The 14,609-nt window shown below is 32.7% G+C and overlaps 1 protein-coding gene across 1 annotated transcript in view; it reads right to left on the bottom strand.

Annotated features, from left to right (window-relative positions):
* The window catches only part of Mvd (mevalonate diphosphate decarboxylase), a 47,474-nt gene that overhangs the window by 14,082 nt on the left and 18,783 nt on the right, over positions 1 to 14,609 (bottom strand). Inside the window, exons 6-7 of the mRNA XM_035357491.2 lie at positions 10,396 to 10,450; positions 686 to 830 (exon numbers count right to left, since the gene is read on the bottom strand). Coding sequence (XP_035213382.1) covers positions 686 to 830; positions 10,396 to 10,450 — 200 coding nt within the window. The remainder of the gene's footprint in view (positions 1 to 685; positions 831 to 10,395; positions 10,451 to 14,609) is intronic.

Genomic DNA, 14,609 nt, shown 5'->3' on the forward strand with positions numbered 1-14,609 from the left:
ATACAAATTAAAAGAAATTTTAAAGCATTTTATTATTTTGTACATAATTACTAATATGTTTGAAAATAATATGTAATTTAGCTCCTTCTATAAACATTTACAAAAATTGAAATAGTGCAAATTCTTGGCTAGGAGTACTTTTTGTTTTGATTATATAAATGCAATATACTACAAAAATACAGCGTCTTTTAGAGCTATCATATATTTGTACAAATAGATTTTAAAAAAATATTTTACAAGAATCTACAATATTTTTATTTACATATATAAATATATAAAGATGGATAAATTACAAATTTTTTCTGGAATTTCAGTTTATAAAAATAAACTGAAACACTAATAAATTCATTTTAGTGAACCTTATATTTTTCAAATATTTTACCAGATTCATGAATCTTCTATTAACATTAGCATATAAAAATTATGGAGTGGGGAACAAGTGTTAAGCCAAGACACACCATTACGGCAAAACCCAAATCAGAAGACAGCTTAAATAAAATCTAAATTTCTTATTTCTGTAGCTTACTAAATCACAAATTATTCCAAAAAGCAACTGCAAATTTGATGACAACAATATTTTTAAAAAATGTATGTCAATATAAATATTTACTTGAAATTATAAAAACATTAATACATAATAATACTTATAAATCCAAGAAAATTATGACAATAATGCATCACATACAACTAGAATGATGACTTTTAACTCAGGCCAGAATTCTTGGGCAGCAATTTGTGTTGCTAAAGAATCAGATCCATCATTTTCTTGTCCGGCAAGCCAACGTACAAATCCTCCAAACATACTACGGCATGCACTGCCAGATCCTTGTCTTTAAAAATAAATTAATTACATTAAAATAAAAAAAAAAATTGTGGAGGAAAAGTGAGTCCCAAACTCAACTCAATACAGTAAAATATTTAACTACTATCAGCATTTAACTAACCTTGAAAGCTCAAGAAACTGGAACATTTTTTAATTTTAAAAGCTTTTTTTAACGCAAAATTAAGCAAATAAGAGAACTGTAACTCTGTTATGAAGCACAGAAAGAAATGTGATTTGAATCAAACAAAACTGTTGCCAAACAGTGTCATTTAGCACCAGTTATGGATGAATATGACATTCATGTTTGGTTTCACATAAATTTGATCAATTAAGTCGATTTTTGTAAAAATCGATGTAAATCAACTGCTGTTCATCTGTTTTTCATTCGCTTTTTGAAAAAAAAAAAAAAAAGACTAAAATTAGGGACTTTTTTTCCAACAGAACAGCATGCAATAGAATATTTATGGGTTCCTGGCATCAAGAAAAGTGTGACTTATGTGAAAATGGATAAACACTGGTTATGCAATGTGTGTAAAAATTACAACACACAATTCAAGGTTTTTTGTTTTATGATTTTCTGTAGCTTGTATACATTGATTAACTAAATAAACAGAGATCCATTCCTTCAGACTTCTGCTGAAATGACTGGTGCAATTTTGGCAAGCACCGCCAGTTTTCATGGTCGACAGAATTTTGTAATTGAATATAATATATTACTTCACCTTTTCTTGTCCAGAATGCCATTTTCCTTTTGACATCTCAGATAATTTAAATGCAGGCATTTGATATTAAAGTCGATGACAAATGAAATGACCCTTAACTTCTTTCACGTTCATTTAACTTTCCTACCGTGAACTGCAATTTTTATACACTCAATTACCCGTCATTTTCATGCATCTGGAATTTGGCATTATCTGAGCTGAATAGTCAAGCTTTTACTCGGACTAAAGACAAAACTCACATACATCATAAAAATTTCAAAATGTAAATTAAAAATCCAGAATGAATGCAGAGTTTTCAACTTCAATACTTCATTTTATAATACAATTTCATATTATAAATTAATATAACATTGATTTTTTTTCAGAGGAGAAATTACAAATTATGAAGGCAATAAAAATGAAAGGGAAGGCCATTATCGAAGGTTTATAAAGATGAGATGCTGATGTAAAAAAAAATACAAAGCAATATTTCTTTTCACATGCATTTTAGCAACATATATCTTTATAAAGGTCTTCATGTCCCAATGATTTTTTCCTTAACCTTCCAGAATGTGTGCTGAGCAATGAGCGCGCGCGCCATATTTTTTATGACATCCGTTATTTTACCACTTTTGGCACGAAAAACGGCAGAAATGAGAGAATATTGATAATCTATTTGTTAAGAAATAAAATATTAATCTTATTATTGCAAAATACACATTCAAATATAAGTAAATTATTTTTAAATTTTTATGTTAGTGAGATGGAAATGCAATGATGTATTTCATTATAGAAATTTTTAAATTTATTATTTAATGATTATATTTTAAAATCGAAGCTAATTTTAATATTCATCAAAAGCAAGTCTAGACAAATAAAAAAGGAAAACACCCTTGTAGGAAAAAAAGTAAGTTTAGCATTACTTACTTCTGCAAGGAAATTTACTTCTTACTGGTTACAAAAACGCACTTTTAAATTAACTTTTAATATTTTTATTTATTTATAAAAAATAGAAATAAAAGAAAATAAGGAATGGAAATCGCTATTGTTCTCCCATCCAAAAGCTTCCTTGTCTTCCTTTTCATCAGATAATTCTTGAAGAATGCGAGCAAAATCAGCTGGTTGCACATATTTTTTTGCCATGAAAACCGATATAAAATTTACAGATGCAAATGTATTCAAATTAAAATAATACATGGCAATTAATAACACAAAATTACAAAATATTTGAGAAAAAAAATATTTTCCGAATTTTCACCCACGAGTATGCGCGTGTCATAAACTTTACGAAAACGCTTCCATGTAGCACAAAAGCGCAGTAAAAAAGAAAAAAGTCAAATGACTTTCTATTGGCACATTCCATGATGTGGCAAAGGGTAGAAATGAGGAATAGAAATGACCTTCAGACGTCTCGGCTTTGATATGCGAAAAATGTGCATTAGAAATTTAATTTGTCATAAATTTTGCGCATATGCGCGTGCTGGAAAGTTAAACACAATTTTTTAAACATTCTCACAGGAAATACTTTACAGGTCAACTTAAGCGGTTTCATCTAAATATAGAATTTGTCCCCGTTTTCTAATGATAAGAACTCTCATTCTAGCATTTCTTATTTAACCTTAGACAGTCTTCAAAATAACATTTACATCTCAGGAAGCCCTTACATGCAAGTTACCATACACCAAGGATGGGCATTTAAGTCAATTGCAATCGACTGGTGGACCACCATGACATTTTGGGGTGGTCGCCTTTACTAAGACATGCATATTAAAAAAAAATTTTATGGAACACCGATGCCAGCTAGACTGGAAAATCAGTTCGGACAGCTGCACCACCGGTCCAGAGTTCAATCCCCTGGCTAGGCAAGGTTGACTCAGTCTTTCATCCCTAGAATGGGTCGATAAAATGAGTACCAAGTTTTCTTGGAGACAACGCCTACACAAGGTTATCCGGCGCCCACCTACAAAATAGCTGCAGTCCCCCCCCCCTCCTCGACTTTAAAAAAAAATTTTATAGGAGGAGGAGGTTTTGAAGAAAGTATTTATTGAAATTTTTTTAACAATTTATCAAGAATAATTTATTTTTCTGCATTTCATATTTACAAATTTTTCTATAATTTCTTTTGCATCTTATCTCTTGACAAATTTCATTTTCAGTGGCAAACAAAGCTAGGTTTGTAAGTCTTTCTTGCGATATACTTCACCATAAACATGTCTTGAACAATTTTAATTTAGATAATGATTTTTTTGATACCTTGTGCTATTTTACTACTAGGAACACTAACAGGAATGCTAAGTAGTATTCTCAATATGATCTTCAAGTTCAGGAAGCAAGCACAAATTATTTGACACAATTAAGTTCGAAATATCAAATGCGTCATTCATACTGGCTGTAAAAATGTCTTTCGAAGCTACTATTTTGTAATAAAGGTCTGCATTATTGTCACCACACTATAACAATTTTTCTAATTTACTACATTTTATTTTTTAATTTGCATTATTGATTTGTGATAAACTACCCAGGAAACTAAAATTATCTCCATGATTTTTCATTCCATCAAATCTTTCATTTAATGATGCCCAAGCAATATCCAAAATTCTAAAAAAGACATTTGCCCTAAATTTCTCTATTGGAGATTAAGGGGATTCATCAGAACGTTCATAATCGAAGTGACATTTCTTTTTCTTTCACTGAACTTCTTCAACAGTTTTAAACTGTGGCTTGTCATCCGTTTCTTCACTAAGTTCTTTGGCTTTCTCGAGAATATTTTTGTAATTGATGTCATTTCTATGTTCTTCAATGAATGTTTTTATCTTACTTACTGCCTTTAAGCCTAGTGTCATACTCAAACCCTTTGCTTGCAATTGTTTGCTAACAGGATCAATTTTGTTAAGCTAATCGCACAAAGTATCGAGGAACAGATAAATTTATAATCCTTGATTTTGGCACACAGACATCGTGCTTCATGTCACACTGAAAAAAAGCTTTCACCTTCAGATATTTGAAAAACAGCGTCATGGATTTCTTTTAGTTGATATCTTAAAGGTTGAATGGCTTCAATTTTCATCGAGTGTTTGAGAGGGGATTTAAGGTTAAACAGAAAACTTTTTTAAAAGAACTGCCCATCGCTTAGAAGAAAAAAATAAATTGCATAATTCTTAGATTGTCGAAAAAATGAACTGTATCTGCATTCACCTTTGCTGCATTGTTAATCATTAAATTTAAGCTTTGAACAGCACCAGAAACATAAAAACGCACAAAGATTTATTTTTTAGATATTATTTTAAAGACCTATTTTCTTCCCTTTCATATTTGCACTGTTGTCATATTCCTGGCCTCCCATAGCATCAAGGGAAATGTCCCACATTTTCAACATTTCCATTACTGTCTCACATAGGCCTGTAGAATCATCAACTTTAAGAAAGACTAAGAATATTCCTTGATTTCTACCACTCCATCACTGCAGGATTCAAAATGAATGACGACACTAATCTGTTCAGTTTTGCTAATATCAGGAGTACAATCTAAAATTATAGAATAATACTTGGCTTTTTGAAGAGATAGAGTTTCTCTCACACTATTGCCAATAATTTGCAGCATTGCATTTTTACTATCTTTGCTTAGATAATGAACTGTTGCTAACTTTAGGTCATAATACTCTCTCTACATGAAATTCCATAACTAGATCAAACTTTGTAAACAAATCCACTAATTTTAAGATGTTTGCATTGTCTGTTTGGTACAGCACATCAGATGAGCCTCGAAAGGCTAAATTCTGTGTGCCAAGAATTTTGTGTGATCTCAATCAGTCTTCCTAATATATTTAACCAATTCCCCCCCCCTTTTTTTTCATTTTCTTACATTTCTTGTTTTGTAGAAATTTCTTGTTACATTCAATTGTTGTTTTATTTTTCAAATTTTTCTCAAACTCTTTCCATTTTAAGAAATTTTTCATATATGCTCAACTTGTCTCATGCCTTTTCTGGGCTTTAGATACATTTATCCAATCTTTTAGGATGCTACTTTTGTCAAGCGATGCAAATATCTTGCAACAGATGGTTAGTTGGTTGGTGTGTCCATATTCTGGCGTAAAACCTTAGAGGTTATATGCGCCGAACTACATGTCAGACACTAAAAACACAGCTGATAGATAAAACAGACATATATACAAATAGATAGACAAGGTTATGCTCAGATGAAGTTGGGTGTAAAATTCTAAAACATGAAATAATTTAAAATACATTTCAATTAAAATACTAACAGCAAGACAAAATATCTTGCAGCAGAAGCAAAAAATAGAATTTGTATTCATGGAATATAATAGTCATGTATGGGGAACTAATTCTCAGTTTTCCATTTTTCTGTTGTAATATGTTATCACTAAATTTACATCCATTATTACTTTTCAGATACATTAAACCTTTCCTTTGAATAAGTCCCATTTCAGACATATTCTCACTTTGTTGCTAAGAGTTGGCCACTTTGCAGGATCATCAAAATCAATATAAAGAAAGGGATTTTCATTTATGCTAGTCTCTTCCACAGAATTATATGGATAATCTTTAACGATTCATTTAATTCCATGCTTGGATCATCATTCTCTTCCCTTGGAGTTTTATCAGTCCGTTCAATAACTTCATCCAATGTAGCTGATGTTCATTGGCTGGATGATGTCTGTTCTTTTTGTTAACGATTCTCCTGCTGATTAAATGTGAACATCATTTACGTCCGCAGTAGTCTGCGTCTGTCTGCTTCTGAAGAGCAGTATCTTTCTCAGCTTTGCATTTACGATTTTGTGCACCAGATGATTTCTTCTATGTTTCCCTGTTATCAAAATTTCACACTGAAATTTAAATTTAAAAATTCAATTCTAATTATTAAAGATCTAATCTTTCCTTTAAAAAAATAACATCTGTTAAATAAAGATGAAAAGTAAAAAAAAAAAAAAAAAATGAATTTAATGAGAAACTAAAAAAAAAAAAAAGCCTTTATGATAATGTTTTTGTGTAGTTGGTGAAGAATTAGCATCTTTCTAATAAACGACAAGGAAAAGTTTGACGTGTGATGGGTCAAACTTAAATGCTTGCCAAGTGCTTCGTGTACAAAGACTAGGAAACTTCTCTCTCTTCAAACGCCAGCTAAGTCTTACCTCAACCCATTTGTGCAACACCACAATAGCACCGAAAGCAAAAACAAACAGATTCCAGCTCACAGTGAATGTTAACCACATAACAATGCCCCTGCAAATATCCCTCATCACATTCAACAGTTTTACGTGAAGTTTTCGTTCCCCTGTATATATTTTTCTTTTTGATAACGCACTGTACGTATCTTGTATAACTGAACTATTATGGACTTCTAATGTTGATTTCTGTTTATTACTGACCTCAATCTTGTAAATGCTTCCAATGATGTATTGTCGTTATTTGTTTTAATGTATCACCTGTTAACATAAGCCAGACTTTTAAAGGCATTACAACCAACACTACCGATTTTTGGACATATAAAAAATTACAGACATATCAAAGACAATATCAAAAAATGGACTGTCCACAATCAAGCTCCACTTTCCCTAAATTCTAACCAAGATGGAATAAACAGATGTTTTCATGGACGGTTTGATTTTCCCGAAGGAGGAAGTCTTAGCAACAGATAGACAAACTTCCTTACAGTTTGACAAATTTACGGACATGATTGATGCTTCTCAACTTTGCATTTTTATAAGAATGGTTTTTAAGAACATGAGTGTAAAAGAAGAATTATTAACAATATTACCTCTAAAGAAGAAAACACAAAGTGAAATGTTTACTGTGCCTTCAAAAAGCACATAGAGGAGAAAAAAATTCCAAATTATAAAGCTGTATCGATGACAACTGATGGGGCTCTCTCTATCAATCACCGGCACAGTCACTGGATTTTTGGGTATGTGTATCAGAGACGAAGGCATACTGCATTTCCTTTCTTATCATTGCATTATTCACCAACAGGCTCTCTGTTGCAAAATTTTAATATGCATCATGTTATGAGAATATGCATGAAAATTGTAATCTTAGTTGAGGAAGAAATCTTTAGAGAAGAATGTTTCGTGCCCAACTAGAAGAAAAATATGATTACAGGGAATTTTTACATCATGCAGGTGTTCATTGGTTAAGTCGGGGTATATTTTTACAAATATTCAGGGACCTACTACAAGAGGCAAAAGATTTTGGAATCAAATGATAAAGCATATACATTGAACTCAGTGATGATGTTTGGTTCATGGATTTAGCTTTTGTTGCTGATATAACAAGCCATCTTAATGAAATAAACTTAAAATTACACGGAAAAATCAAACAATATTAGAATTGATTGTATTTGCTGATACTTTCAAAAACAAGTTACAGCTACTATCTTCCTAGTTGAAGAATGAACTAAAAAATTTCAAAATATTTCTGATGAGTTGTTTAAAAGAGAAGGTATGTTAAACAAAGAGAAATATTATGATGAAAAAATAAAATTTCACTCTGAATTTGAGAGATGTTGTCAAGAATTTACAAGACTAGAACCAATTGTTACATTCATGTGTTACCCATTTGGTAATGTTGTGAAAGAAATGACTGAAAATATAAATTAGAATTTAACAAACATTCTCTATTCATAAAAAGCAAATTTAAAGTTAATATATTCTCTTTATCTCTTGAGGAACACAAAGTTTTTCTCTTTTAAAAAGACATCATTTTAAAAGCAAATAGTTGAGGACATAAGAATAACTTTTGGAATCTAATGAATGGAGTAAAGTATCCTAATTTAAAAAAAAAAAGTTGCATTTCATTTAACATTGTTCTTTTGCTCTACCTACCGGTGCGAGTCTGCATTTGCAACGACAAATATAATTAAGACAACATATCATTCCCATCTCAGAGATGACCACTTAGAGTACAGTGCAATATTAGCAGTTAGTAATTATATACCGAGATATTCAAGATTGGCAGACATTATGCAGACTAAGTCTTCTGATAACTACGAGAACTAACTTTAGATGAAAATGATTTATTTTTTAATGTATTTTGAATTGTTTGATAAGAAATGCAACGTACATATTCCGTATTTATTATCAAGCTGTAATAAATATTGTAGACCTTTTTTAGCTCAGCACATTTACGCCACTGGGTGAACAGCAACACCTTGAAAAAATTAGAAGTAGTCCGTACCCTGGAAAAGTCTGCCCCACCCCTGCCATATACCATTATTAATACCTTCTTTTACAGATTTAATATCCACACAAGAAATATATTTTAAAAATTGAATATTGTTTAATAACTGAAATGGCCAACAGCTCAGTGGTGCAACTAAACTCAATGGTGCAATAGCCCTAATGGGCCATGGCCTGCAGGGCTCCGAAATCTGTTTTCTTGGCCTTGGGCCCCAGAGTGCATCAGCATATGCCCTGGATAAGTGGTCAGCTTGTCGCAGGCCCCCTGGTGTTTAGTCCTCAAGCAAACTTGGTACTCATTTTATTTTATCGACCTACTTAGGGAATGAAAGGGTGAGTTACCCTTGCCCAGCCCGGGGATCGAACCCCGGACCTATGTTGCAGCTGCGTGACGCACTAGCCACTAATAATTGAAATGATTTACACTTTCTTTTTCAAAATTTCCTTTTTGTAGAGGAGGTGGATGAGAACCATACCTGTCTGGACATTTTTCATTTCATACAAAAAAAAAAGGGGGGGGTATCTTTTCTATCATAGGAAAATTAGCACAAACCATTTTTCTCTGGAAAGATATATACACCAACTTAATACTTCATCGAGAAAATACTTACATAGTAGGTCATTTCAATTGTAGAAAAATTTCCTGAATCTTTCATTAATTATTTGAATGCACAAAGAAAGAAATAGAATGACACTCAATGAAGAACTTCTGGAACACTCTAGGAGTAGCAATCTGCTCACACATTTATAAGCTTACTGATTGTTAGCCCTTTGCTGTGTGGAAATCCAATATCTTGCTGATAGCATCATTATTAATTTCCAAATCTAGCCAAATTAGCAACTTGTATCACAAAAGTGATTTGATCAGTTTTTGAAGTATGTTTTTTTCTTGCTTTTGAGGGTATTACAATATCTTTCCAGAGAAAATTATTTGACACATTATCCTATAATAGAAAAATCCAAAAAATTAGCCCAATTTATAAATACATTTCTAAAAATTAATTTAACCAGATAATGTACTTAAATGATACAAGTTTACTATATATGCAAGTGTATGAGGGATTGCATTTGCATGCTAGGAGGTAATGTCAGGATTTATAGAGACTATACATGTGATGGATTTATAGAGACTATACTGTACTTTAGGAAATGTCACTAAGATATCTAAATGTTCACTCACCATTTAAGGCAGTTCATAACTAATGCCACTTTATTAATTCTGATAATAATTCTCAACGATATAATAAGTCAAAAATTGTTATCGCATAATAATTTTCCAAGAATATTTTATATATTCAGTACAGTGGTTTATATAGTCATCAGAACACTAGATACGAAATTCAACATAAAAATGGGTAAAAAAATTATATATGTTTACCTATTCCGAAGAGATCAAAACATGGAATCCATTCTTCTTATCTGTCAGAAAGACAAATTACTTCACAGGCCATTAGAGAATTATTAATTTTTACTATCAAACCAGTTTGTAAAATTTTTGCTGACATTTTTCTTAAACTCTTAGTTCTAGAACTAAACAATCATCCTACACATGCAAGCAAAGCTAAGAAATATATGCATTACCATTTTTACTTAAGTGACAGCAAAAGAGGATTTCCCTCGTTCATCATTAAATTATAATTATGACCATGTTACAAACTTGAAAATTTTCAAATGCATACCTTGCAATGAGAGACAGCTCATCATCAACATCATACAGAGCAGCAAGGGCTTTCACTACATAAAGTAAAACAAATATTAAGTAACATAAAACAATATTGAAAACATAAATATCCTTTAAAATACATAATATGATAAAAATTTATTTCAGGCTACTTCTTACTATTTAAGATAAACTAATCACTTTCTATGTGAACACGCAACCTCTAATTAACTTGCTGCAATTTCAGGATCTTCCCCCTAGACCAGTACTTTCCAGAACATGCGAACCTATTATGTAACCGCTTCTAAAAATACAGAACTCGCACCATTTTGTGTGGGAGACCGCGTTCTGCTTCCACTGCTGCTCTCATCTGCCTTCTTTGTTGGAATAGTATGAAGATGATATAACAGATGTTTTTTCATTACGACGACAATGCCCCAATCATCAATCAACGGGCGGCAAAATCTATAGTATGGTTCTAGATCCAGAAAATACCGTTTCCTATAGTGAAGAAAGTGACAAAGAGGTTATTGAAAACAAAAAAAAATGTCGATTGACAAGTTAGTCGGTATTCTCGACACAGCAATTACAGGACTTGAACAGTGGAACTTTGTAATTGAACAAAAAATTACGTCTGTTTATAGAATTAAAGAGAAAGTATTAGCAGGGCCAGATTACCAATTAGGCACAGTAGGCACGTGCCTAGGGCCTACGAAGGCCAAAGGTCTTAGGGCTTTGAAAAAAAAATATATTGAAATAAAAATACCCCAAAAACTTATAAACATTTTTATATCATTATATAGTGAAGGTCAAAATAATATATGTAAATACAAATACACAAAAAATACGAATACAAAACGTTTGGTTTACTAAGTAGATCCTAAAATAACTCCTTTTTTCGGGATTTTGACACAGCGAATTCGTGTATTATATCTTCAAAATTAATGCCGCGAGCGACATCACTTTCAATACACAGAAGGCCCAGTGACGAAGTTCTCTCTTGACCCATAGTTGAATGCATAAAATTTTTTATAAGCTTCAACTTGGAGAATGATCTTTCTCCTTCTGCATTCGAACCCAATATCGAAAGGTATATGCGCAATGCAATATTAACATTTGGGAAACTTGACACAAGTTTATCCTTTATTTGTAATTTGACGAGATCCGTTATAGAGGTGGTTTGGGGGTACAAATTTGAAAAAATCAAACACTCATCAACAAAGTTTTCTTCTAAGTCAGACGGATACATTTTTACCAGAGCTTGAGCCTTAACCTTGATAATGTCCTCGGTCAGTGTATTATCCGTAAGAAAACTAAATGTGTCATAAAGGCTGGTATACGCAGTGTGTCTCTTTGTCATTTCAGCGCAAAGCACATCCAGAACAATAAAAAAAACATTAATCTTAAAGGAATCTTTGGCACTGCGAGAGGGAGTCTCATCTGGCCTTTCATCGAACTGTCGTTTTCTCTTACGAACTCTAGTTTCGGATTCTTTAAATTCTGAATCTGGTGCAAGGGCTTTTGCCTTAAGATAATAGCTATTATACATGTCCTCAGTTCTGCAGTGAGATAAATATTGAATTAAACTGTCGTAAAGTCGCACCATCGTGTTAAACTCGATGCCAGGTTCTTGAAGAGATTTATTTACAATATCGACATGTTTTAGTAGATCTTCCCAAATAACTGTGAGTAATACCATCTCCAAAGTATTCATTTGATGGATTAAGGTTTGTGCCTCAATCACTGTTGTAGGTTTCATACCTTCACTAGTTGAAATATTTGTAAGAATACCACGTATATCATCATAATGGGCACATAATGTTTTTACAGCCTCATAACGTGCTGACCATCTGGTCTCTGAAAGTCTTTTTACAGAAATTTTACTTCCCAAAGACCTCAGTTTAGACCATCTTTGAGGGGACGCTGCAAAGAAATTGTAGAGCGATTGCAAAATTTCAAAAAATTTTACAGTTTCTAAGCAGCTTTCTGCCGCCGCTGTGCCAACTAGATTAAGACTATGAGCTCCACATGGTACCCAAGTGGCTGCGCTGTTGATTTTCCTAAATCTAGTTTGTACTCCCGAATACACTCCGCTCATATTAGCCGCATTGTCATAAGACTGACATCTGCAAAATTTTGGGTCTATTCCCTGATTTTCTAAAACTGAAATTAGAGTGTCAAAAAGATACTTGGCATCATGTTTTTCTATTTTAACAAACATCAAAAATCTTTCATATATATCTCCAGTTTTTGAGACATATCTAATAACTATGGAGAGTTGATCCCTATGGCTAACGTCAGGTGTAGAATCCACAGTGATTCCATAATACTTGGCTTCTTTGATTTCTGTAACTATTTTTTCCAATACTTTTGACCCCAGTAAAATTATTAGTTCTTCATACGTTGTGGAGGATAAATATGATACTTTTCCGCGGCCTGGATTACCGTATCTTCTTACATGTTCTTCTAGAAACGGATCAAATTTGGCTAAGAGATCGATACACCCAAGAAAATTGCCATTACTAGGATCACCATGTATTTCATTATCGCCTCTAAACGCTAGTCCCCTTTCGGCCAAAAACTTAATTACTTCCACTACTCTTCTTAAAACCGTTGTCCAATATGTGCTTTCTTTTTCCTTGACAATATCAAACGTCTCATCAATTTTTCTAGTTTGTTGGTAGTTCACTAAAGCAGAAATAGATGCAAAATGTTCTTTTGACACTTCATGACTTGAAATTCTCGAATGTGCGTTTTTCCAGTCATTAAAGCCTGTAAGGAATTGGTTACACAGGTTTGGATTTCCAGGTAGGTCCGATTTGAACAAAATACATTTATAACAAAAAAAAAACTTGCCAGTAGATTCGGAAAATATCAACCAGTCCCTTTTTATAATATCATTGTTGTTCAGTTTTCTGAAAAAATAATCTTGTGATGGACATCTCATTATTTCGCCAAATTTAGTGGCGTATAACTTAAAATTTATATCCAATTTCTGCACAGGGTGATTACGAGAGAAGTAATCGATAAGATCTGCACTTATGGTTGTCCACCGTGCTGGATCAGAACTGAAAATACTTGAGGCTGATGTTGTTGGTAGTGATTCAGGCACCACCTGCTTGGAAGCGTCGTTAAAATTTCGTAAACCCCCGTCAGCCTCGTCTTCTGTGACATTCTCAGTTTTATTGGTTGAACATTCTTGCCAGTCCCAACAAGCCTCAGCTTCTTTAGGTCTAACCTCGATCGAGGAAATATCTACCGCATCTGCATTATCTTCTGTCTCCTTAGAAATGTTAACATATTTCAATAAAGAACCTTTAATTTTACTAAGCGACTCACTCACTTTCTCTTTCTTTTTGCGTTTTTCATGTCCACTTTGGTGTTTTCTTTTATATCCATCAGACATTTTTCGCTAAAAAAAAAATATTTAAAAAAAGCTTTTATAAATTGCGCTTAAAAGTTTAAAACAATTTTTTAACTTTCTGATATACCATAATAAAAGCAATGGGCACGCACAAACTAAAATTTAAACTTGTTTTCTCCTTCTTCTCGTCACCTTTAAATATACATTTTAGTTTGCGCCCGTCGCTTTTATTATGCTATCAGAAAGCTAAAAAGTTATTTTAAATTTGTTAAGTAATGCATTTTAAACTTGTAAAAACGAAACCCGGATTTACGAGTATAGATTAAAATTAAGCTATTCCAAAGGTGATTTGGACTGTACTATTTCTACGACTACTACTGGAGATTTTTTACAATAGTATGGCCAAACCACCCCATAGTAGGCCTACTCAAAGTTCCTTGCATTGTGCTGCATTCTACGGCGGACTATTATACTAATAAGAAGTGATAAAATGAAAATTCTATTATTTATAATGGAATGAAGCAATATTCCAGAATCAAAAACTAGGTTGAAATAAGTAGAGTATAAAAACAACTTTCCTTTACTTACCTTACTTATAATAAATTTAACTTCCAGTTTTTAAACTAAAGACTGACTTGGAGTTGAGCGTGATTAAATACAAGCACAGGCATACACGCTCTATCGTAGTGTTTACATATTAACTTATTACACAACTGAGCTACTAAAACAAAAGACCTTAGCAGCAGGGAAAACCTCTCGATTGCGCGCAAGCGTTTGGTAGTGGGCATGGAAACGTGGCCAACTGTGTCAAACGCATGTGCCCGTCCGAGAGGTTTTCCCGGCGGCTAATGTCCTGTCATGTTCATGTA

Source organism: Stegodyphus dumicola, chromosome 4, assembly GCF_044657685.1.
Source record: "Stegodyphus dumicola isolate Sdum_Otavi_A_Nest chromosome 4, ASM4465768v1".
Lineage (NCBI taxonomy): Eukaryota > Metazoa > Arthropoda > Arachnida > Araneae > Eresidae > Stegodyphus > Stegodyphus dumicola.